The following is a 26,337-nucleotide window of genomic DNA, read 5'->3' as shown; positions in this document are numbered from 1 at the left end:
TGGGCAGACGTGCGCTGACGTGTGCAAGCGTGTGTTGACGTGGACAGACGTGCGCTGACGTGGGCAGACCTGTGCTGACGCGGGTAAACATGCGCTGACGTGGGCAGACGTGTGCTGATGGACGTGCGCTGACGTGGGCAGACGTGTGCTGATGGACGTGTGCTGACGTGGGCAGACATGCACTGACGTGGACAGACGTGCGCTGACGTGGGCAGCGATCGTTGCGCGATGCCATCGTCAGTCACTCAAAGCCGCCCACTCGGCCCCTTGGATCTCTTTCGCCGCCGGAAACACTTTGATCACCGGGGTATTTGAGCACGCCCGGCACGTGGGCCGCGACTGGCTGGGGGCAGCGCTCCGCACCGCCAACGTGGACCGCCTGGTGACGCCAACCCCGGCCGCTCCATCTGTCCTCATTAGTCCACCGACGCCGGCGGCGATTAGCCGGCGCGCCGGCAGCCGGCGCTCGTATATTGGGGTTAGTCGATTGGGGCCCGCCGGGACCGCGCGACGGCAACGGAGGCTCCGGGCTGACCAACACGCCATGGCGCGGTCACCACTGCAGACCCAAAGCGCCTCGGGCGCAGTGCCAAGGGACGTTGGTGACCAACGCTGCCGACCAACTGCGCCTCGGATTTGGGCGTAGCTGGTTGTGCTGCCGTTTTCTGGCATGTCGCCGTTTAAACGGAGTGCTCTACACTCGTGTGGGTTTTACACAGAAAGACATTGTGAAGATAAGACAGTAGTAATAGCCTTATTCCTATGAGAAAAACCAGTAGAATGTAGAAATACACTGGTTGATATTTCGGCAACATGCATTTATCGAAACCATAGAAGAACTAACCCCACTTCTGCTGTTGTTTTGATGAAAGCATGCTGCCGAAATATCTACTAATCTACTTCCCATTCTCCTTGTTTTTATCTGAGGAATAAGGCTATTAATACTGTCTTATCTATGTCAATAAGGTTTCTCGTGAATGCACTGAACAACTTACATTGTGAAGATTATTCGATGCAGCTCACAGCCATGCCCCTCTTAAGATCTAAAATCCTCTAGCTGTTTGGTACACGAAGATGTGCAGGCTATTTCGTGCAGATTTTTACAAGATCATTCTGGCACAAATAATATAATCCGCACAAATAATAATATAGTAACAATAATAATGGCCATAGAAACGTCACTCAAACCTGACGCCCCATTCGCCATGTGTCGTTCAAGACCAACAAGAATATAACCGTCGAGCCGGTCATGTATGCCGTTCGTGAGCAAGATTTCCAGGCATTACGGTCGCGAATTGGCTCTCAACCAACGTTGTGCGGATTGTTCAAATCTTAATCACGAATCACGTTTTTTGTTCATCATACAAGAAGCTGGAAATATTCATCAGTTAATACGGAAATAGGACTTGCAATCGAATACTGTAAGAAAAGCGCCATAATCAAGTTTGCGAGAACAAGGAAACAATTTAAGACTCGGCAATAAATATGCAGAGACAAGACGACAAAGGGCCAAAGCATCAACGCATACCAATGACTGGCTCAGCCCTGCCACGGCCATACCTCCAGCACCGCCAAGACCACCTTCCGGGCGGTTAAAGTACTATAAAAGAGTGCTAGGGCGGCAGTTTTACACGGCTTGTTTGGCAGCACCTTAATGTCATCCAGACGGTCCATGACACAGTCAAACATTAATATATTGAGACGCATAGAGAAGATAGAGACTAAAATAGATAGGGAAATGCTCTTGTCCACAGCACTCTTTTCCACTCAAAGGTATAAGTTTGATATTGACCAAATCTCTTCAGTTGCAAATGATCTTATTTAATGGGATCGCATGTTGGTTCAATATTTTCAAATATGAAGCATTCACTTTAAAGCGAGTGTTCTATGTTTGTGAGTATTTTTAAACTGACGGCCGTCTGGAAGATCTTTCGGTGTGCTTCGCATCTCTGCCCTTCACAAGACCTAGCCCCCTTAGTTCTCGAGCCATCCGGCCACGAACATGTCCAGACTATTTCGTGCGGATTATTTCAAGTCATCCAGGTATCCATGACGCCATAATACCGCCATTCAAATCCTGGCATTCCATTGGTCGTGCAGCCATCGAGGTCAACACAAATCTAATGGTCGAGTCATTTATATCTGTTTTTGTGGCCACCATTTCCGGACATATCGGCCGTCAGTTGGCTTTCAGTCACGGTTGTGTGAGATTCGATTGTGCAATGAAGCCATGATGTATTGAAGGACATATTTCCTAAAAAGGGAGTTTGTGTTGTCTAAAGCAGCCGTTTACACTTAAAAGTATATCAATAGCTTTATGCGAGGTTGTTTCATCATATATGACGCTTGCTCTCACACCTTCAAATGTGGAATATTTTCTTTAATCTTGCAGAACAGCAATCAAAGATGACAGCCTTTTTGTGACGCTGCGAGGTTCCGTCGCCTAAGCCTAAGACTTGCCCGCAAGCCTACTTACCCTTCCCTTCAAAGCACTGTTGACATCACCGGATGCGGTCGTCATTAATGAAACTTTTAGAGTGGCTGTTCACAGAAGTTAGTTTTCGGCTATCGACCGCCCATATTTCGGTCTCGTTGCCGATGTCCGATTGCGTCCCGCCATCGCTGCTGGACATTGGACGATCTCCAGGAATGCGCTAACGCCCGAGAGTAGCCCTTCTGCGTAATCAGGTCCACTCGTTCTGGTTCAGCGCACAGCAGAGGGGAGCAGCTGAGGGTGGTGCCCACTGGCCAGCTGTCGGCGGCGCCGACATGAGAGCCGACAGCCCGCCGAACACGAGAGGCGTCAGCGCGGAGGATGTCGGCAGCGATTAGCGGAACACGAGTGACGGGGCCCGACGGTCCGGGGCAAGCTCCGAATTAGAGACATGCGATAGATGAATGCATCGGAGAAGAATCAGTTGGGTGGTATGAGAATAAGCCAGTTCGTGGTTCCGTTAAGCGTAGTTGGCTCGTAGGCAAGGTTAGACCAGGAATTATTAATCGCACCCTCCTAGATTTAGTGTGTTCGTCAGCACAAATAAGGCAAGATAGACATGGCATGTCTTACATCGATTAACGCAAGTCAAGGCGTAGCGATGTTCGAAAAAATGTGCGTGTGAATAGGCTTTTTCGGTCGATAATTTTCCATTCACCACCATAAGGTGTTAGCTTTTGCGTGCTGTGGGGCGTGCGATAATGGAAGAGGAGGAGAAAGGGAATGAGGAGGAAAATGAGAGAAACAGAAAATAGTGAGCAAGACAAACATCTTCTTTTGTCACTGAAAAGGGTATGTATCAACTTCATAAGCCGTGTGGCCGTTCCGGAACCCAAAGCTTGAGCCCCACCACAGAGCCAATGACCCATTACAATGAAGTCCAACACGCCGTGAACACCGTCTAACGGGAAGCAAGATATATCCACCCTCTCTCGAAAACAATGATTTACTGCAGCGCTTAAGTTGACCGTTGATGATGCGGTAGATCTATATATCGCAAGAGAGCCCGCTAACTGAGCCATGCCCGCCATGCTCAGCTGTAAGCTGTATTTTGCGGAGCTGCAACAGCAGCCATGAAAGACAATTAAGGTACACCACTATTGTCCAGGACGAAACAAATGTACGGGAAAACAGTAATGTAATAAATGGTCTGTTTTCCATCCTGTATATCTTTGCACCTGACTGCGCGGTAAATGCAAACATTTTAGACATGTTGCATGAGTGCCTTTCGCAAGCGGGAAACATGAATTTTAAGGGCGAAGCAGAAAGTGCAGATAGGGAGAAGGGAAAAGAGGGGAATAAGGAGAGAGAGAGGGGCAGGAAAGAAGTGCAGCAAGACTTACAGACAGATCGTCAATGTAACACAACATGCCTTTAAGAGAGATTAATGCTGGATTCGCCTCGACAAAGTCACCAAGAACTCCCGCACCGGATGGATTTTATGACCCGATTTATGCCCGTATGTTTTGTGTGACGGAGCCTTGCAACGCACGGCCACATGTTTTGTTCAGTTATTTCCATAAGCTACACATTCAAGTTTGGGCTGATGTGCCCCACATTCAATGAGCGCTTGGCAGAATGGAGTTGCTCAGCACAGGGCAAAAGACCGGTTGTCAATTTGTAATGTTTAACCAGATCCATTGTCGCAGTGCATATATTTTAGCCTACACTTCAAACCTTGGTGAACTCTGTGCGAAAAAATGGCTAACCTTGAAGGAGAGGTCTCTGAGAAACGCGTCTGTGTTGAGCCAAAATAAATGACGAAGTGGGGTACCAAATTCACAGGATAAACAGGCCAGCACGTGAGCTAACTTAAGCAAACATGTGAAGTCCTAAGGACATGCGTACCTTCGGGTTAAGTAAGGTCGAACTAGGTTAACCTACAGATCTGCGTTCGAAGTTCCTTTAGACCCGCTTATGCAATCACCTTTTACTTGGATAACACTACCACATAAAAGGTCACGGGTGTTCATTTCAGGTCAGTTACCTTATTGGCCTTTATGTGCTCACGGTGAGCAAAAACCTACGAAATCGTTCTGATTTTTTAAGGTCAGTGACCTCTTCCGACCTTTCTGAAGTTTAAATAGCACATTTGTTTACACCCCTATGAACACGAAGTACGAACTGAGCTTCAAAAACTGCATTGCAAATAAAAGTCTCCAGTAACTAAAAACATTGTTTTGACCTCAACCTGGCCTTCATACCTGATCTAAAATCAACGGAATAAATCGCTTCTCCAAAGGTCACTGTCTGGCTGTCAAAAAAAAACTGTTCAAAGATGCATGACTTCGCCCAACACCTCGTTGTCCTAACATGTTGAACGATTCCCAGAACGCCTTTGCTGACAGCCATGGTTTGATTTGGCCTATCATAGCTCAGTTACCTCACCGGCCGTATCAAGGTCATAATGTTAAACGATTATCCATCGAATTGGCAAGAGCTATGCACAGTGTTGCGTGGCTACGTCTCGTAGTTCAAAGTTGTGTTAAAAAAATATATTCGGGATGGTCAAATTGCCCCCACTCGAGTGCGTGCTAATCAGAAAAGGTCACAGAGCGTCGGTGCTCCGAATTGCACCACCGGCCACGTGGTGCACAAGATCACATCCGACAAGTGCGCCAGGGTTACCGGTAATGTGGCAAGGCGCGCAAGTCTCTGGGTTCTTCGGAAATGGAGCTGGCTGAGGCAAGCACCCTAAAGAGTTCGCTGAATGAAGACCATGTGTGAGCGATGCAAGTAAGAGAGGTCTCGAGCTCCAGGCTTCCTGCACTCAGAGTCGGGAGTTCATGGACCTGCATGATACTGTGTGGTCCTGGTTGCTAGTCAGCATGACCAATGCGGTCTTGAAAACGCGAATCTCCTACTATACTGGAGGTCGATGATTATCAAGTAAGAACTCCCAACCTACAAGTGTGAACGATGCATGATACAAATGCTGCTGTTTTAGAGAATCCTTTGCATCGGTGCAATGCTAATGTGACTTATCATTGGCACGCAATGGGTAAGTTAAAGTAAGATCAGGACAAGTTTTTCGCTACCATGCATGGGAAGGAACATCCTACGACTCACCGACAGAATAGCAATGCAATTTTACACCCAAAAAACATCCGATTTCGCTCCATTCTGTAAAACAAGAACTGCTTTCAGCTTTGACGCGTGGTGCGCATTTGATCGCGTATCCCCAGCAGACCACGTGCCGTCTGGCGCCAAAACACTGGCACAATGGTGGAACGAACGTCGACGCATCGTCGGCAACATCCGTTACACGATGTCTTATTAGGAAAGACTGAGCACTCAATAAGCCTCTCTGGAATCCCGCCGCCTGTCTGTTCAATCAGGTCCGACGGCAGCATGTGGCGCACGGTGAGCATCTCCGCTTTTCGACGGCAGCAGCAGCAGCAGCCACCCGCCGCGCACGCTTTCAGACATCAGCAATACAAAGAGGACACTCACAAGCACCTGGCAACGCCAAGTCGGCCATCAGCGTTGGACGACGTAGGGAGGGACGCTCTCGGTCTCAAGAGGCCTCAAACAGAGGCAGCCGTCTCCTGTTGAGCGGGCTTCGTCGCCGTCATCGGCTCCAGTTACGGGGCGGCCGTGGGCCACGTCTGTTACGCTAGCCCACCGGAGCGTGGCCCCCCGTGCTGAACACAATGGACGTGACCCGAGAGAGTACGCCACGTGACCCCGGAAACATTTCCACCGACCAGCACGTAACGTGAGAACGAACACGACGGAGCTCGTCACGTGAGAACCGACTCGGCCGGTGACCTTCGGCGCTGACCTCACTGGCCCTCCGGGCAGTGCGGTCGCAGACGCCAGCTCGATTTTGTTCTGTCGTGCTCTGATCAGCCCAGTCCGCGCACGCCAACGATTTTGTTCTGTCGTGCTCTGATCAGCCCAGTCCGCGCACGCCAACGATTTTGTTCTGTCGTGCTCTGATCAGCCCGGTCCGCGCACGCAACAGCGGAGGCAACGGACAGAGCACGACAGTGAGAGCTTCACGCGCCCGACCGGAGTGGGGACGCGGCTCGGGGACCCGGGCCCCGTCGAACGCCACTGCAGGCGGGGGTCAGGGGAGCGCCTTTGTCCCAGGCGGCTCCCAGTCACATAGAATATGAGTGTTTTATGCATGGCGCAAACCTCGTCTATGATAAAACAAAACCAGTCACATGAGGCATGCCTCAATGCTCAGTCGATGTGACGACAACACCGCAACACAGTCATTATGGTAGCGTTGGTTGCGCCCTCGATCGCTACCATGCATGAAAATGGCGTTGTCGCCCCAATAGCTGTTTAATCGGTTTCCCACACAGTAAGGTCAATGACCCCATCCGCCCGCGATGGCTGGAATTAAATGCCGGCGATCACGATCTGGCAATAGTCGCTGCAATCAGAGGAAGTAACTGAAGACGGACCCAATCGGTGCGTCCTCGAGCAGATCGTTTCGTGTCTCGACGTGCAGGAAATGATCGCCTCTGCGGCAGATCACGCAATATGAGGGCTGCACAGCGCCATGGGGTTCCGGGATCCGGCTCAGGGCCGCGTCGAGCCATGATATGCAACCGGTATCGGCCTGGCTCATCGAGCCGTCCCCGGTTACGAATATATTACGCTAAGGGTGTAGGCGCCAGCGCTTATTCCATCCATATTACACAGGATTTTAGTGTTGTCTGTGCTGTTTTAAAACTAATGCGTCATTCGTTATGAGTGTTGTGATAGTGCATACCAATCAATATGAAATTACGCTGCGCCATGCTGTGTAGTTTTCTGCAACGAGGCGCGTCTGGCTGCTTCAAAATTTCTGAAACTGCCAGCCAGCGAATCATCACACGTTGAGATTTTCTTCCGCATGGCGAACGATCCGTGACATCTGCATGATCACGCGGCCCGTCCATGCTCTTTTTCAGCATCCAAACGCAAGTGCGTGTGGCGGACGACGGGTGTGGCCTCCACGATGAAAATGCATTCTCTGGAGCTCTCCACTCAAGACTAAGCCGCCTCTCCGGGTGTTTACCGTTGAGACCATTACTCTAACGTGTATGCCCTGAACAAGTTGATGCGTGCCAACGGGCCAGGTCTGCAGGCACAGCTCTCCTTATTTTGGCCATTCTCAAACGAAACGAGATGGTGGTACGGTAACAGAGCAAATTGGAGCACGTCTGACCAAGATACGTTAAGTAATAGGAAGAAGCGCCTGACGCAGTATATAATCACTTATTGCAGCGCGTTGCATTCGATCGCTCATCACTTCTGCTTGGAATGCCACAGCTTGCCCCCCCTCCCCCCCCCCCAAATGCGTCAACTGTGGGCTCAATTCTCTGCTCGCTCCGGTTCCCGGCCGAGGTGATGTATGTGAGCTGCTTCGTAACAGGGAAAATGCATTTGCACCAATCTCCCGTAGAAACGACTTGCGGGCGTCTCTGAATACCTGTGCAGATTACATATCGGCTCAAATAATCACTGATTGATTGATTGGTTATGAGGGTGCGGCTGATATCGTATTGTCAGAGCTGTGCAGCGATCGGAAAAATCAAGAGTGAAACGGGCAATATTTCTTTTGTTCCTTCAGGAGCAGCTCCTAACTAAAACAAATACAAAATAGCAACTTATCTTCAGGTCTAAAACTTACATGGTTATCAAATGCCGACACAGTGAGTTCCTCCCATTTTTATTCGTATATTTTCCCCTTTATGCTTCATAGTTTTTTTTCGCCGCCCAGCACCGCAGCACTTATTCTGCTCATAAAACAATGCTTGACACATACTATGTTGATGTCAGCTTAAAATTTTCTTTCTCGAACTCGCTGAACGGCTACAGATCTCTATTCTGATGCAGCGATTCTGCATTGAAACGTTGCGGTATTGCATGATTACAGCACAGAAACTTTTCCCAATGCATCGGTTAAGCCATGCAAAGTCGTATTGTGGAAAAATTGCGATGTTTTAACACCCCGAAACTTCAGTAGCATGGCTTGGCAATGCTGCTGACCCACCACGGGCCATGTGTGGGCCACTGTTACATTAATACCGCCGTCTTCCTTCACCCTAATGACGTCAAGACCTCATCCCTGCCAACAATACCCCGCCACCATTATACAACCCAGACTGGGCGGGGCTTGGGCAGCCGTCAGCAGGCACCTGAATCAAGCATCGCGGCAGTGGCCGGCGCGCCATCCCTAGAAGCGTGCATTTCCTGTGGTAGGCAGAATGCAGGCGGTCGGTGCCAGACGTCGGCGCGGATTGGACGTTTTCGGGATCCTCAGTGGTATTTCCCCTAGAACAGCGGCAGAGCCACGGCTCACCCTGGCAGTGCATCTCCGGCGCAGGACTGATGTGGCAGCCGAGCTGAGGGCGCCCCGGCGTTTTCCTGCATGCATCGTGACCTCACGTCCACTTGGCAATAAGTGTCAGCAGTATGTTTTAAACTGGCTTCCGGGCGCCCAAGATAAAAACAAACGTGTGGGAACCAGCTGGGTGCTCCTCGAAAATCGTTATCTTTCGAGCTGCTGCGATGTGAGCGAGACAAAGCTGTGTTCCGAGGAGTCATGAAAAGGTAGCAATAAGTTTGATTGATAACACAAATAAGTATTGAGATATATGGAGCACACCAGAAATACGGCAGTGCGTTTGACGCATGGCTGTTGGAGCCAGCGAGTGGCAAAACTTCATCAAACTAGCTTTTTTCTCTGTGGTGATGGTACGGGACTGCCAACCGAGTGACATATATAAATGCTGTGTACTTAAGATGATCAAAACGAACAGGATTATGTAACCACTTCACTGCGTTTCGTACGTCAAGGGAAGCGCAAATGACTGTCATAATTATAATGGCGCATTCATGAAGTAGACTGATGGTTAGATCATAATGCTAAATGGTGGTAAGTAGATGGCGGATAGTCAAATTAATTTCGAATCATTTCTTGGTTTAAATCACAAGACAGCCGCGCCTTGCGTGCCACAGCAAACAACTTTCGACAACAAATGTGCTTTGCTAAGATATATTACTATTTACTAACATCTGACAAAACCTAGTTGCAATGAGTCAGATGACTCCGGCAAGAGCTTGGAATGTACACATCGGGTGGACAAGGTTCGGCCTGGCTGGAGAGCATCGTAACTTATATGCATTTTCCACCACGTTATGCACGTAAGCTATATATGCTCACAGTCGGGTAATTTGAAACGTAAAAAAGAATATGGGAAAGTAAGTATTCACGATGTCAAAAAATGTTGCCTGTGTGAACCTCTCAGCCACAACCAAGCCGGCGTCGGTCTGCGCTCAGCAAGGACTTAATCACACATCACAACACCCAGCTAAACATCGTATCGTATCGCATCAGTTTAAATAGAAAAAAAAACTTCACACGACTAAAGTGGCAGTTCAGGTGTGGGGTGGCTATTAGCATCTGCAACGCGTGGATCGAGCGACCAACCGAAATGGCTAATACCGGTGTGCAACGCATTTAATAATCAAGGTTGGTGAATCTCAAAACAGCCAAAAAGTAATATAGGCCAGACTGACTGATATTTAGCCCATGTCGCAGTATGGGCCAGCATTGGGCGTGTGCGCGAACACGGAACTCCACCGAGTGCACCGAGCCACTCGGAGTGCCCCGCCGCTTCAGTTATGTGCTGCATGAGACACAGCGGTTCGTCAAGCGCGGGACGAGAGCGCCAAGCCTCGCTCTCTTTATGACAGAGGTTCCACATTTCTAGGGCAGTTGTCAGCCCATTCCGCGTGTTGATTGATGTTGTGCTTACTTTAAAATGCATGCAAAAGCGAAACTAGTTCAAAATTGGCATGTAGGTAATTAAAGCAAGACGTTCCACGGCTGAGGTTGAGGAAAGCTGCGTTGCGTTGGTGTCTTTCAGATGTGCTGGGCAGTGAGCAAGTGGTTATCACGTAAAATGAACTATACTTACCACTTGGAGCAAAAATCTGGTGACCGTATGACACACTTTAAGTTCGTGTTTTGGAACAAAAATAGTCAAAGAATAATTTTTTTTCTCAGGAACTTCCTCAGGAACTGGCTGGTGACTGATCCAAAAAACAATCTAGGATCCACTTATCTGTAAAACATGACATTTCTGGAAGAATTCAGGCTTTAAAAAAAGATCTGTTCTTTCGCAGCAAAGGAAAGACTAGTCCCCTTAAACAGTTTTCCCTGGCCCTCGCCCTGCCGAAATCCGTTACCTTGCACGCCAGCACGTCCCTTCCCGCACCGTGCGGCGCGGTGCGACAGAGCGCTGCGACCGCGACGGCCGCTTCAGGTCGCGATGCTCCCGGCCGGCTCCTATCCCGGATCAAGCCCAAAGGCTATGCTCGGACAACTCGGCTCACGGAGGTCGCCAGGTGCAAGCCATTAACCTTAGCTGTGATGTTGTAATGAAAGCATATTCTGAAGTGCTACCTTTTTATTCGCACGTCTGTGCATTGCCAAGTCAATTATTGATGCTTGACAACAGGCTGCTTGGTTTCTGCTAACATCACATTGCGCTTTGGAATGCGTGCGTATTCGCCAGATATAGGTGACTTTGTCTGACCGCGTTCGTTGCACCGAATCAAATATCAGGCCAGTTTATGTATGTACATACGACGCGAACATGGCGTCGCCGTGGGCCAAACGAAACGAAAGTGGTTCGCAGCGAGACATATTAAAGGGTTCAGGAAGACCACTGCTTTCGTTGGTTTGTATGGAGTGAGACCAAAGCTATTTGGCTCTCGGTACATTAACAGAACCAGCAAACCTAAAGTACTTTGACCGTCAGTGTTGAATGGCCTGCGACACGCTGCTCTGATGAATTCTGACGAAGAAAAACGAATGGGGGAATCAAGCTCAGCAAGCCTTTAGCAGGACTGCATTTTGTGCGAATGGAATATTTTTGCTTTAATAGTCACACATTGGTATCATTTGTGCAGCAGACTTGCGGTGGTTAACACGCGCCCGGGTGGCCAGTTGGATACCCTTCGCTCGTGGGGTCAATTTGCCTCTTCCCCTCCCCCACCCTCCTAGGATCTCAGGAGTCAAATAACCTAGAGACACCAAATTCACAGGGTGTATTGGACTGAACGTGAACCAATTTAGGTCAAAGTTTGAAATTCTGCGATCATGACCTTAGAATCAAATAAGGTTAAACAAGATCAAGCTCCAGGCTGGTCTCCAAAATTCCTCCAGACCTAAACACCTGTTCTGAGCGAAAGGCCACACATTCATTTAAAATCAGTGACCTTGTTTGACTTTCTGGGGGTCATGGTTATCAAAGTCATACAAGGCTGCTTTGAGTTTTGCATTTGAATAAGCGATAAAGATTACGCTAGGCAGTATGTTACTAAAAACAGAATGTGGGCCTGGGTCATTTTAGGTCGGTGACCTATTCTGACCTTTAAGAAGTCCATAGAAATGCATAATGTGATTTCTGGTATCAATAAACTCGAAATGAGCACCAGACACTACCCCACACAGCAAATCCCAGAGTAATAAAGCAGGTTGGTTTTGACCTTGGTCTGACCTTTATATCTCACCACAGGTCAATGAAATTTGATCATTCAATTTTTATTTTGCCCAAGAAAATATATCAGAGACAAATTACTTCTTCTAGCATTTAGTTAATGCATCAGATTGAACAATTCCCTAGAAATTTACTTCGCAGAATCCATGGCCTGATTTTGACCCGCTGTAGGTCAGCGGTCTTACATCTAAATTATATTTGAATTTTATCTCTAAATTTATATCTAATTATTGATGAGAATATTAAATATAACATCTATATCTAGACCGCATCTAAATTTTTAATACCAAAGGATCCGTTATGCAACTGTCTACAGCCACGTCAAATTTGATACTGCTACGCCGCACGTTCGGAAACTATTCCGGAAAAGCCTTCGGGGGATCAATTAAACACCCACCCGAGCGCGTGTTAGCATGAGGATATGCCTCTCTGCGTTGAATTCAGTATTAACCCAGTTTGATTTTCCAAATCAGCGAAGCATTGAAACATTTGAACCGTGGAAAAGCGAGGAGATGGCTGTTGGTTGCGTTATAATGATGAACAAATCGTTTCAAATGCTTCGGCGTAAAATCGAAACAGTGCAGTTACAGCTTGCGTGGTTTTGCAAGGGTGTGGAAATGCATGGTGTGGGTTTGTTTGTGCTGACGTTTGTTAAACACATGTTGTCATTAAAATTCGGGCACATAATCATGCATGGTTTTGCGGGAATTGACTACCACAACGAAGTAACAGAGTTTGCTGAGGCCGGTATGAAAAAGATGCATTCGCAATATAGCAATGCCAGTGGTAAGAATATTCCTACGTATTGTCATGTTTTCAACTTCTCAAGGGTTAACCATGGCCAAATTAAGCTCGAGATCACACGTTGGAGAACGAATGACTGGTATATACGCCGAGTTTCCTCGACTGTGAGAACTTCATCAGAAGGCGCCCACCTTTCGACTTCAAGAAATGAGGCGCCATTATCGCTAGAAGCAGCATCAGCATGCGGCTGCTCGTACAGGGCGATCAACACCACCATTGTCTAGGTGACGGGCGCGGTCCATTGATGCAGTCAGCCGCTGAGAGCAAATCCCGAGTGGCGGGAAATGCACGCTGACAAGAGCCAACGAGACGAGATTGCAAAAGCAATAGACGTCTTGCTGCTGAGCCTCACAAATCTCGCCGTCGGGCTGCAGCAAGACCACAGCATCAAGGCTGGCGGGATAAGTGCGCGGCTGTTGCCATATGAACTGAGCTCATACGGAAAGCTCTCATCGGCCTATCAGCCGCACACGAGCCCTTCAGTACCTGGCTCCCATGCCAGAGGCAGTCCTACCCATGATTCATCGATTTCCGGACAGCTGAGGACTTGTCTGCTGGGACGGCATGCCATGTCATCAGCTGCAGAAAGATGGTGCAATGACACATGAGGCGAATGAGACGAGGCAGTGTCTCGGGGGGGGGGGGGGGAAGAGATCTGGGCTACGGCTCCTTTCATTAGAAGAGAATCATTTCATTTCAATTTAATTTCGCAACTGGCCTGCACAATCCCCCGACGTAAGTCCCCAAAAGTGCTTCCTGTGGGGTGTGAAGTGCCACGTGTACTGAAAGAACCCGGAAATCATCCTAGACCTAAGGCTGCTCTTATGGATTTCTAATGCTCTTGAAAGTCGTGGAGCTAGAAACGTGCGATGCCGTCATTTCAGCATCTTTGAAAAGGACGGATAATAGGACGGACGGAAGTAGAACGGAACTGGATCGAGGTGAAGGATTCTTGAAGCACGCTTTGCACCGTTCAGGCTAAGTGAGTCGCGGAGAGATCGGCAGACAGGAACAAAACAGCATCGTACACTCTAACACGCGCCCGGGTGGCCGGCTAGATATCCTTCGCTCGGGTGGGGGTCAATTTGACACTGCTATGATATCGGGAACTAAGAAAGCTAGAGACACCAAATTTACAGCGCGTCTTGACCTGTACGTGAACTAACTTAGGTCAAAGTTTGAGGTCACTAGGTTATGGCCTTCGGGTCAAATAAGGTTAAACAAGGTCAAATTCCAGGTTGGTCCCCAAAGTGCCCTCAGAACATAGATAACCGTTTCTAAGCAAAAGGTCACAAGCTCAATTAGGGTAAGTAACCTTGTTTGACCCTTTGAAGGTCATGGTGACTAAAATAATACAGGACTGCCCTGAGTTTTGTACTTGAATAAGAGACAAAGATTACGCTAGGCAGAAGGTTCTTTAAAAAAATTGACCTGGGTCACCTTAGGTACATGACCTATAATGACCTCTAAGAAGTCAACTGAATATGGATGATGCGGTTCCTGCAATCGATGAATTCAAAATGTGCGCCGAAAAATATAGCATACAGTAAGCCCTAGAGCAATAAAACAGGTTAGTTTTGACCTTGGTCTAACCTTTATACCTGATCTTAGGTCAACTTAATTTGTTCATTCGATTTTTGTGTTGCCTGATGAAGCATCTCAAAGATGTATAGCTTCGTCAAACATTCCTTTGTTGCATCAGATTGAACAATTCTTCGCTGAAACCATGGCCTGAATTTGGCCTGTCATAGGTCAGTGACCTTACAAAGTACATCTAAATTATTCACACGAGCAATTTGCTATTCAATTGTCAACAGCTATGCAAAATTTGGCGCGGCTACGCCGCGTCGTTCATAAACCATTCCGGAAAAACCTTCGGGAGGGTCACTTTGACCGCCCCACCCGAGCGCGTGCTAACATTTCTGTCTTATTTAAATAGATGTGTGAAACTCAGTATACTCCGGCTTAAGTCCCTCCGTCCAATTTTGTTTGAACATCCTGTTTATTACAGGAATCCCTGAAACGCCAGGTCGGAGCGCTTTGATCTCGTTCATTTCCCGCCCGACCATATCGTCAGCGCTTCCACGACCCGAGACCCTCAAGATCGTTCGATTTCGCGAGAGCTTCAAATGCTTCACCAACCCTATTCGTAGACGGTTGGCCATGTCTCGGTGTAAACTTCGCGGAACAAACCTGAAGATCACGCGCCTGCTGGCCTAATACGAAGACACCCTCCCAATGGCTATTGCATTGCATAGCAGTTTGCCATTTTAAATAAGGTCACACACGGCATGTTCTTTACTTCACGGCGCCACTTACTCTGATATGGGGATCACCCGGTGAGGCCTTTTGACAACATATGGTGTCCGCCAGCAATCACATAGGTCCTCATGTCGGACACTCACATTGACATGATGCCCAATGGCACATGAAAAGCATTGCGTGTCCGGGTCTAGCTTGGAGACGTTTGGGTCTTAGACGACATCGATTCTTAGGTCCGCCCGCCGCAGGCCCCAATGGCGCGAAATGAACCGCGTTGCACAACTGCATACGATGATTGGCAGCACTTTTACAGCTGCGGTGCAAAGAGGAAGTTTTCAGCGACGTCATCACCAACAGCGGGTTCTTCGTCCGGCGCTGAAATCCACCGCCGCGTCCATCAGAGGTCCGAGCATGCCTCTTCCGCTCGAACCCCGGTCCTCCTCTGCACCCGCCTCATGCAGGCCCAGCAGCGCCTCACTCACCTGGCGCGGCCGAGGTCAGCGGCGGAGGGCTGATCAGTAGGGACACCCAGCACGCCCAGCCGGCCAGCAGCGGCCGCCGCCACACCGTCCGCATTCCGCACGCTCTCACTCCGCCCGGCGGAGATTGGAAAGTCCGCAGTCTGCTCAGTCCGCCCGGCGGAAGCTCGCTGTCCGCTCAGTCCACCCGGCGGAGGCCCGCAGTCCGCTCAATCCGTCCGGTGGAGGCTCGCAGTTTGTCAGTCCGCCTGGCGGAGGTCCGGAGGTCCGCAGTCCGCTGAGTCTGCCCGGCGGAGGTCCGCAGTCCGCTCAGTCCGCCCGGCGGAGGCTCGGAGGCCGCTCAGTCGGGCCTGCGGCTCCGACGCAGATCCATACTAAATGTTTGCTGTAACTTCTCGGCGGCGCCGCCCGACGTCGCCTGGAATAGGAGAGCAGCATTAGGCCAGATGGGCGTGATAGAGCAGAAGGATCGAGATTGAGTTTGCAACGTTTTCAATCAGCCGGCGGCGTGCGGCTTTGAAGCGCGTCGAGTGGCGCCGCGCCTCTGCAAGAGACGTGAGGGGCCGCTTTGTCTAGGCGACGGCGCAGGCGGCGCGGCTGGCTTTGGGCGGCCCCTGACTGATCTCGGGGATATTGGGCGGCGGCGGTGGGATGCTGGTGGTCCTCTCCTGACTGACGATGGGTCGTGGCCGACCGACAGCTGCCGGGCGAAGAATCGACGGTCGCTACCATCAACGCGGAATTGGGGCGGCGACAGGGAAAATGGCACGACAGGCAACAATACATCACCGAACTTGTCGTCACAAAAAGGCGCGCTGTCTCCATCACGGGCTTTAACAAACGTTTGGTGTTTTGATAACGTGACAGCGTAGGTCTCAGGATTTTACGAAGCCACATATCCGTAGTCATCTATCTTTGCCGCCAATCGCTTTCAGAGCCCTGCGTCACTCAATTAAAGTACATCACAAAGTCAAAATCCAGCGAAAGTGAAAACGCGAGAAAGTGACGCTGCAAATATGTGTTGGTTTTATGCGGTGGCACAGATGCAAACGCATGGACATAACCCGCACTCAATGTTTGATCTCCACTTGACATTGTCAGATGATCGGGCGTCTACTGCCCGGTCAACAGTCGCGGCCTTTGACGGGAAATGTGCACCTATATATACGTCAGCTTTAATATCTCCATTGGACACGGTCCCGGACACGTTGGACACGGTCCCGGACACGTTGGACACGGTCACTGACTTTGACGTGGCTCATTACCCCACCCCTCGAGCTCCCGACATTTACACAGCTCCGGTATATCCGAGCTGCATATGCGTGGTCAAGTATACCCGACCAAGCTGTAATTCACCATGGAAGTTGTTCACGCGCGGCTTCATCTTTTGGGTCCCGATAAAACAGAAGGAATGAAGGGAACTCTAAAGCTCCAAGAGAACGTTGAACCAAGGTCAATAAAGTGTGTTTTTAGAAGAATAGGTTTAGGCGTACCAGTAAGGCAAGCGTATTCGTGATGAGCCAATCCGGTGCAAGACGGGCGAGATAATAGCAAGTGTCAGATGTCATTCACTCACCTGTAGGTGACGCCAAAACTCACGTGGGTGAACCCGGTGACGTTTGATGAATCGTGCAAGGAAGTTGTATTATTTTATTGCAAGGTACGTGTTTCGCTAACGTATGGATGATAGAGGTTTATTGCTGCGGCATTTTCGCGTCAATTTACGAATTACACGGCTCGCAATATGGCTGGCTTGGATTCTGGCCAGGCCTAGCCATTATATCCAACTACATCGATCAGTTTGTAATGATTAACGTGTTTGGGACAGTGACCAACGTAACGAGCGGAACACCAGTGTTGTGGGCATTAAATGTGAATAACAGCTTTCCGCCTGTTTGGTTCGCATGACCAAGTATGCCTTGGTTTAGGTCACAGCGAGTTGTATCGTGATCACTTTCGGAAAACATGGCGTTGGCTGCTTCCGGTTAACCACCGACGCACTTCTGGATGGGGCAGTGCCATGTCGTTTGGTGGTTGTCGTTGGAATTTTCGACAACGCCGTGAATTCGGCTATATGTGCTTACCTGCTCTGGTGGGAATGATCTGACCGCAGTCTTCAAAGACGTCGAGGAGCAGGCAGCTCCATCCCTTACGCTTTAGCGGATGTGACCGACCGCACGTCCACGCTTCGCCACGGCAACAATTGTTTCTTTCTCATTAAAAATGCATTGCTTTTGTTAGTTTGGAAGAACAGTTTTGGGCTCTGGGCCTGTCTTTGTGTCATGTGGTTACGATGGCGCGCTGACGGTGTCAGGCACGGCGGTGGCAACTGCGGCTTTTTCGTACCTCACAAACATTACGCTTCCCATGCAAACGAACGGGAACCTCGCTCAAATTGCAGTGCTGCAAACATACCGTCTCTGTACAAACAGGCTGTACACCAATGCCTTAAAACCGATACCGGGTCACATTCAAAGAATTGCGCTCCTTGAAAAAACGCCTGAAGCTGTGAGGGATGATGGTCAAGATATTAAAGTTTGGAAAACCCAAGGGTAGCAACGCTCACACATTTTTTACTGTTTCAGTAAAACTTGCTATGCCTGCGGCATCGTTTATGTAAAGATATACGAATAACTGAAATAGACACATTTCTTCACATTTCCAAATCATGACAAGAGGCTATAGACACTCGATCTTATCGAGAAAACAACCACAGAAGTCTCATGCAGCGTGGATTGAGTGAAGCGGTAACAAGTATGATAGTTGTTAGAACTAATGCTCATCTTAGCCCGGTCTTTGGTAACATGCACCTGATAACACCGGGTAATCGTGTGGATGATGCTGAAGATTGAGCTGACGTAGACAGATACTTTTGGCAACCGATGCCAAGTGGTTTCATTGATGCATCACAGAATATATATATCTTGAACTCAGGGGCCGGCTCGCGCGATAGGGAAATGTTCGGGAGATGTAGTGTGAGGGGGTGGGGGGGGGGGTTGAATTGTATGGGTTTGAGTGATATCTTACTTTTCGTCCTCAGCCCTCTTCCGTGCACTTGCTGGTAGCGCTACAATACTCAGGCTGCGCGCATACGCTCGGTCTATGGCAGCGAGGTCACCATGGCTCACCGCACCGGGCGCTGGCCTGTACCGTTTCCGGACGGCGGGGCGGGAATGAAGGTGCACGTCCGCCCGATGTCCGATGTCCGCATGTCTGCGTCGGTGCTGCTGACGTCTGACCGTCTGCTACCCTTACGGCCTGCTGCTGCTCCTGCTGCTGAGCTGTTGCTCCTGCTGCTGAACTGTCGAACTCCTGCTGCTGAGAGGCTGACCAGCCCGCTGCTGCTCCTGCTGCTGAGCGGCCGACCGGCCTGCTGCCGCTCCCGCTGCTAAGAGGCCGGCGCGACCCACCGCAGACGCAGAGCCGCTAGGCGCTGCACACCGTTTTCCACGTCTTTCCTTCCCCGGTCGCTCGGCTCTCTGAAGCTGCCGCCACTCCGCATCTCGCGACTGCAACGCTTGACATGCTTTAGCACATTGAGTGACACCTTTTCTCTTACTCGTGTCGCTCTTACAGCTCTCGCCAGCTTGCCATCGCATTGGGCTCGTTACCTGTATTTTTCACCGTCTCCATCAGCATCTCTTCGAACAGCTAAGTTGTGAGGCCGCCGCCGACTCTCTCTTGCTGCATCCGAGCGATGTATACGGTCACTTCGTCAAAAACAAGCATTGTTCACGGAGAATGGGCACTCACGTGGGAAACATCGACAGCACAGCAACAGCGCATGCCTGTACATTCCTGATCGTTACTCACACGAGAAGTTTGGATTCATAATGCCAAAAAAGCAGGAGCGGAAGGCCTTTTACTTAGGTCAAAGTTTCCGAAAAAATCAGCGGTTGTTGTCGGTTCGATTGCTGACTCACGTCTGGGTCAGTGCTGATATCCACACGATATCTGTAGCTGGCACATTTTGTTTCGCCTTGCAGTTGGTATCACACCTTGATCTGCAATGGCTGGTTTTTTCTGACTTATATCCTTACATACCCTTCCAAGCCGGTGGATCCCTGGGTGGTTTATAGGTAAGTGCGCGTCCATCTCCACACATCGAACCGAACTTGTGCCAACCTGATCGTCGTGTTTCTACTTTTGCGTAGTGTGCCAGCTTCTGGTTATTGCGGTGCCAGTTTATTTCGATCCTGATACAATTTTAGCTCTTGTTTTACAGCTTTGTCGCGAGTGACAGTGATTTTCCTTTTGCATGTTAATTGAGCCAGAAAGACGAAATCGTGGTCATATTGCAATGCTGCCAGAAGCCCTGCCAGGTCAAACAGCTTATACGCAAATGCTAAATGATGTATGCAGCAGATTTAAGGGTATGCATTTCTCGCGGCTGAAAATTGCGAGAATACGGGATCCTCAATTTCACATATTTTAGACCCTAGAAAATGTGACGGTCGAGCTTGGCCACTGAATTTTGAAATTGTTCCATAGTGCAAGCCAGGGTCACCGGTCTCGCAAACCATATCGCGTGATCCTGTGGTAATACGCAGATGGCCTCGGTAAGAATAACTGCGCTCTGCTGCGCCCTGGATAACAAACATGTACATTGGCGTCATTCCTTCAACCACAGTGACGTCATAGTGGGAAATATGATAAGCTGTTACCCTCAAGGTCATGCACAGTTAGTGGACTACCGTAGACATCTATAAAGTAACGAATGCTTGTGGGTTTCAGCAGATCTAACTTATGTTTTTCTCTCATCTTCATAAAACTTATGCAATCCGCAACGAACGAGGTCCAGCCGTGTGCATCTGATCCCCTGAGCAATCCAATTCCAATACCATCGTGCACGGCTCATTTCCCATCTCACGTGTATTTATGTTGTTGAGAAGCTTGGCTTAACTTGCACACATTGTTCAAACAAACATTGAGAGTCTCTCTGGTCTACGTCTGATAAAAATTCGTAGCGCATCCACAAGAAAAAGAGAACAGTCTCAAAATGTTGCCGCGTTGGAGCACTGGCAAATCTGCATTCAGGCTGAAGAAGATGACTATTGCTGACGTGCTAAACATCATCCTCCCGGACCGTGTTTTATCCCTTTCTCAACCGCCCGTTTCTCTTTCTCGCGCTTAAAAGTCTTAACCATAAATTTTCGCGTATTAAGTTGCCAATCGTTACACTGTCTACTTCTACATCAAGTCTGCAGTATTGGGCGTGACTTAACAACTTGCTGGCATGGGAGCTGCACGGCCTACAGCAGTCGATGCGCCCTAAAACCCCAAATCATCATCATTAACAACCTGCTGGCCAGTGTTCTTTACTGAACATCCTGCGACTATGGTATGTTGTCTGTCATGTATTATGTTCAGACTGTAATAATTTTTCAACGATAAAAATGCAGTCTAATTCTGTGGGCGATAATTATGATCAATGTGACGCTATAAACAATTCACTGTGCTCGCAGATCGACCGGGACCCAGGCGGGCAGGGGGTTCCCAGCGCGTGTACCCACCGACCGCAGGGAGCGGCGGGGGCGGGGTGGGGTGATGCGTGTGGGGAGGGGAGGGGGTAATGGGCCTGCGCCTGCCGGTGGAGGGGTAGAACCAATCAGTTTCGTCGGTCTGACACGACAAACACTGCCGTTCGGTCGCGCCCACGCTAGCGTAAACACCCGGCTGGTGATCAAGAGGCTAGGCGTGGGGGTAACGACTGCCCGCCAACTCGGCTCGGCTCGCGCACACCATCCGCGCCATTGGTGTCGGCTAGGAGGCTGGGCAAGTGCTTTGCGTTGGGGATGCAGAAGGGGCCAGGGGGTCTGATTATTTTGAAAGGGGATGAAGCACAAAGATCAGTGGCGCGTGCCGGCCACGGGGCTTGAAGTAAGGGCAACTTTTATATTCTCCGTGTTGGAGACAGTGTCATATTTTTTCGTCCTTCGGACCGAAACTGATTGAAAAAGCGTGGAGAATATAGGAGATCATATGACCCGTGTGTATGCCTTGCTGTAATAAGGACTGGTATATCTGATGCGCTTGTCACGTGCTTGGTAGACTGGTGTGTGAGCAGTGAGGTGATCAACATACATACAGCACTGTTAAACTTCCTCCTAGTCTCGGTCGGTTATGCCGCGCATACTGTTAAGAGGAATGTTCCACAGTTAAAGATACTGAAGCAAGCATCAGATATGATCAAATGAGCTAATTTATTGGCATACTTTCAAGTGGAAAAGACTGCTCTGGACAGTACAATTTCTTTCTGAAGTAACTTTGCTTCTCGATACGTCATTTTCTTGCGTAATCGTACCTAACGAAAAATTAATTGAGAGCCAGTTGACGGCCGTTATTTCTGAAAGTGGTAGCGACGTACATCAGATACCAATGTCTTGACGATTGTTTTACTTGGCATTGATCGCCGCATAGCCAGTGGACTGACATGGTTGAAATGATGGTATTATGTGCGTCATTTATGGCTGGATGACCGTGAAGAAGTCTGCACGAAATAGTCTATACATCTTCATGGCAGTGTAGTTCAGAAACTAGACGGGTTTAACACGCGCCCGGGTGGCCGGCTAGATACACTTCGCTCGGGTAGGGGGAGGGGTCAATTTGACGCCCCTCCCTCAATTTGACGCACCCAAATTTACAGGGTATGTTGACCTGTACGTGAGCTCATTTATGTCAAAGTTTGAGGTTCCTAGGTTATGACCTTCAGGTGGAATAGGTCAAACAAGGTAAAATTCTAGGCTGGTCTCGAAATACCCCCAGAACTTAGATAACAGTTTTTTTAGCAAAAGGTCACAAACTCATTTAAGGCCAGTAACCTTATTTGACCTTGTTTAAGGTCATGATGACAAAATCATACAAGACTGCTCTGAGTTTTGCATTTCAATAAGCGACAACAATTACGCGAGACACTATGCTCCTAAAACCAAAGTGTCAGCCTACGTCATCTCAGGTCATTTACCTATCCTGACCTCTTACAAGTCAATGGATGATGTATATGCGATTCTTGCCGTCGATAAATTCGGAATGAGCACCAGAGACTGTCCCATACGGCAAGTCCGAGAGTAATAAAACAAGCTTTTTTACCCATGTATGACCTTTATACTTGACCTTAGGTCAACTTAATATTGCTCATGCAATACTTTTTTGCCTACGAAAGCATCTCAGAGATGTATGGCTTCGTCACACACCCCGTTGTTGCATCAGATTGAACGATTCTCTAGAAATTGCCTTTGCTAAAACCATGGCCTGATTTTGACCTGTCATAGATCAGCGACCTGATAAGTAACATCTAAATTGTTTATGTCTTACAATCCGCGATTCAATTTTCTACAGCTATGCAAAATTTGGCGCGCCGTTCGGAAACCATTTTGGAAAAACCTTAAGGGTGGTCAATTTGACTACTCCCCCACCCGAACGCGTGAGAAATTTAAAAGGGCAGGGTTGTGAACTGTGTGTCATTGGGGCTTTACCACGCACCCAGCTGCTGAGGTTATATGGCGCCACGTGATTCTCACTCTGGCAGGAAGGGCGGGCACCGCGGGGAATCGAGCACCGTATCTCTGGTCTCCCAGACGTGCGGTGGTTAACGCAGAGGCGGTAACCACTTCACTGCCTGCACCTCCTGGTCTGCGAACTGCCCCAAATGATTTTCAAGATGGCTTTTTCAGCTCAAAGCCCGATACAAAAATATGTTTTTCTCTTTAATTAAACTGGATGTACATAGCAAATGGTGTTCAGTTGCAAAAAAAAACATTGCATTTTTTACCAAAAACATAGTTGGTTTCAGAACAGCAAAATTATACACCAGGTAAAAAACTATTCATTTCATGTGCAATGAGGAATCGGTTTGTGCTCTGAATTAACAGAAACTTAGAAGCTTGTCGCTTGGGCATTAATTTCTGTATGGCAGACAAACTGGTCGTTTATGCAATCTATCGCATAGTCTACCGTCAGACGCATCGAAACTGCAAACGAAATATCGGTTAAGTTTGACATGCAGACGATGGCCACAAGGCTTCTGCTGGCCTCGGTTCCCGGAACAGGGAAGGGCATAGTTCAAGCGGACAAGCCAAGTTGTTCTAGCATTCAGTTCAGCAGCCACTGCGCTCTGCTCCCACGAGGCCGAGATTAGTGTATCACAGGTTGTTCGTCGTTCCTTGCTTGCCGGCCAAGCCCTTGGCCCAGTGGAAACGTGTGCTGAAATTGCGGGGTGATTGTGATTGGACGCCAATCTGTCAAGTGCTTGATGCATTCGAGACGAGATTGCATTGCGCTGGCCCCGTTTCTGTGTACTCCAACGAATTGTTTCCAATACCAAGCGTTTGGGACTGTTTGGCATCGTTTAGTCTGACAGGTGTCAGCACTGGTCCAAGCTTGAAAAGAGCCCTCTTCGGCTATTTCGGTAATGCTTCAAAATCAACGCTGGTCTTTCGAGGGTGCCTCAAAGGCCCCAAGGCCATCTAGGGGTGACCTCTGCGGGTTTTGATCAAGGTTTGAAATTCGAGCTAGCTGAGTTTGCATAACTTCTACACTCAGTGTGGACATGTGAAGTTTATGGTCGCCACGGCTTATGAACCCTTTCACGAGGTCATGTTGGTGACATATGTCCAAAGCGAGAAATTGCGCCTATTTCTCGTAAGAAATGCAGTCCAAGGAGACGTTAAACTGCTGCTCTTAACGGCAGCATTTGTACACGCATTGCGGTTGTTATGATTGATATCGCAAGATCAGGTAGTCAAGAATCAAGCTAGGTGGAGCTTTTAACCCTGTAAACAGGTTTGATCTGTTAGAAGACATGCGCTTTAAACCTTAATGGCACTAATACATGAGAGTTTTGGAATGCCTTTCTACGAATGTTATCTACTTAATGCGGTTTGTTTAAATCTTGATACCGCTGGAGGGGTCAATGCAGCATTATTATTTACTAGTTTGACCTGACATGACATACCACAGGTCCCATCTGTCGACTTTTACTAGCATCCATCCGACACAGTTTTTCCAGGGCCATACAACTCGTGTAAGTTTATGTAAGCGTTGTAGAAGGTAAAAATCGTGCTGTAAGCCTGGAACATAGTCCCGTAGTTTCGGACACGCCTTTATCATTAATAACTGTTTTGTAAGATCACATTTGGCTCATTAAATCGCAACGCCGATATGCCAGGTAAATGCCGCTTCATGGCGTAGCCAGTGGGTGTCAAAAACGCTTTCTTGCAGCTGTTTGAAGCTGCTTAACAACGTTACAATGGTCGATCTTTGTTGGTTCCATGCATTGCTTTAAGAGAGGCCATGCTAAATCAGGTCTGGTTTACAGGGCATGTTTTACGTCTATATGGGGTTGTGATCTGAAATGGTCATCTTGAAGCGCTTTCAGGAAGGTTCACAATTCCGCCTCTCTTAATACCTAAGCCCCTCTAGTTTCTGAGCTACGCAGCCGCGGAAACGGGGAACGGTATAACGGAGAAAGTATTTTAAAGTCACCTTGGCATTCATGATACCATAACAGCGTCATTCAAATGCTGCCATTTCATAAGCCAGGCGGTGATCAAGGTAAAAAAGGACATAGTTGTCGAGCCGTTCATATTTGGCATTTGTGAGAGCGATTTCCAGATATAACGAACATCAATTGGGTCTCAGTCAATGATGTGAAGGTACGATGACGTTATCAAACCACAACTATTAAACAGCATATCTACTTGGCAGAGAACTACGCTGTCTATAGCAGTCTTTTCCGCTTGAAAGGTATAACAATAGTCATAAGTGATCTTTTTCATCACATCTGATGCTTTCTTCAATATATTTCAGTGTAAAATATACTGTTTAATGTGTTAACAACACTGAGCTTGGAGGGCACGTTGTTGGCGTGCGTAGATGCTATTTACTGCGGCCGCGGATTTGCATGCTGGGAGTACAGCTGTTCCACTAAAAGCAGATAAAGTTTGCACGTGCTGCCGGCAATTGACTGCAGGAGCGGATGGGAACAACGTTACTAGATGTCGCGCGCATAACGGTGGCGTCTGCGTGCTCCGTAGATGGAACCCGAACAGGGATGATAGATGGTGCAGCGGCGATGGCTACCGGCAAGTGGCGCCGCCTCGCTGCGCGGCCGTTAGTGTAGTTAAGCGAACCCTTTTGCTTCGCGGTTAGATGACGTGGCGAGAGGCGCGAGTTTTGACGTGCGCTGCTGGGAGCCGCCTGTTTCGTCAACGGCGATAGTAGGAACAACTTTGGTAAGAGAGCCGTATTTGCCTAATGTATTTATTTAGGTCAAGATGTATTGTGATAATTTAGTATTCGGTGTGCTAACAAGTGATATAGGACGATAACTTCGCTGTCACTTCTAGATGTGCCGTATTCTGGCTCGGTATGCCAGCGTGCTTACTTCACTGGATGACAATGTTGTGTTTATTTCAGGAACAAAAAAAAAAATAAAGCATGTAAAAAATACGAACGTCTCAAAGTCGTTTTTCCGCCGTCGACGACACTAGATGATAAGTAATAGCATGTGAATTGACACATTTTGGGGATCAGTTTGGTTGAGTTTGTTTGGAAGAGCGTTTAATTTAGGTACGCTCTTTGAGGTAGCAAGGTCTTTGGGTGACAATCGTTTCACTGGATTGGAGCGATCCTCCGATGAGTTTCTCCACTTATTTTATCAAAAGATGGAATTTTCAGTAGTGTGTTCCCTTTCAATTCCTATCTCCCTGCAAAGTATCGCTGCCAGGCTTGAGAGTGGATAGGAAAGCCAGGGTGACCTTACGATCGTGTCGCTCTTCTATCCGAG

General features: G+C 48.6%; 1 protein-coding gene across 1 annotated transcript in view; it reads right to left on the bottom strand.

Annotated features, from left to right (window-relative positions):
* The window catches only part of LOC119103881 (hemicentin-2), an 86,133-nt gene that overhangs the window by 41,097 nt on the left and 18,699 nt on the right, over window positions 1–26,337 (bottom strand). Inside the window, exon 2 of the mRNA XM_037227562.1 lies at window positions 15,555–15,969. Within this exon, the coding sequence (XP_037083457.1) occupies window positions 15,555–15,648 (94 nt within the window). The 5' untranslated portion in view covers window positions 15,649–15,969. The remainder of the gene's footprint in view (window positions 1–15,554; window positions 15,970–26,337) is intronic.

The sequence above is a fragment of the Pollicipes pollicipes genome, unplaced genomic scaffold (assembly GCF_011947565.3).
Source record: "Pollicipes pollicipes isolate AB1234 unplaced genomic scaffold, Ppol_2.1 Scaffold_5724;HRSCAF=6776_pilon_pilon_pilon, whole genome shotgun sequence".
Lineage (NCBI taxonomy): Eukaryota > Metazoa > Arthropoda > Thecostraca > Pollicipedomorpha > Pollicipedidae > Pollicipes > Pollicipes pollicipes.
The sequence above is the reverse complement of the archived record's forward strand: the minus strand, read 5'-3'. Positions and strand labels throughout refer to the sequence as shown.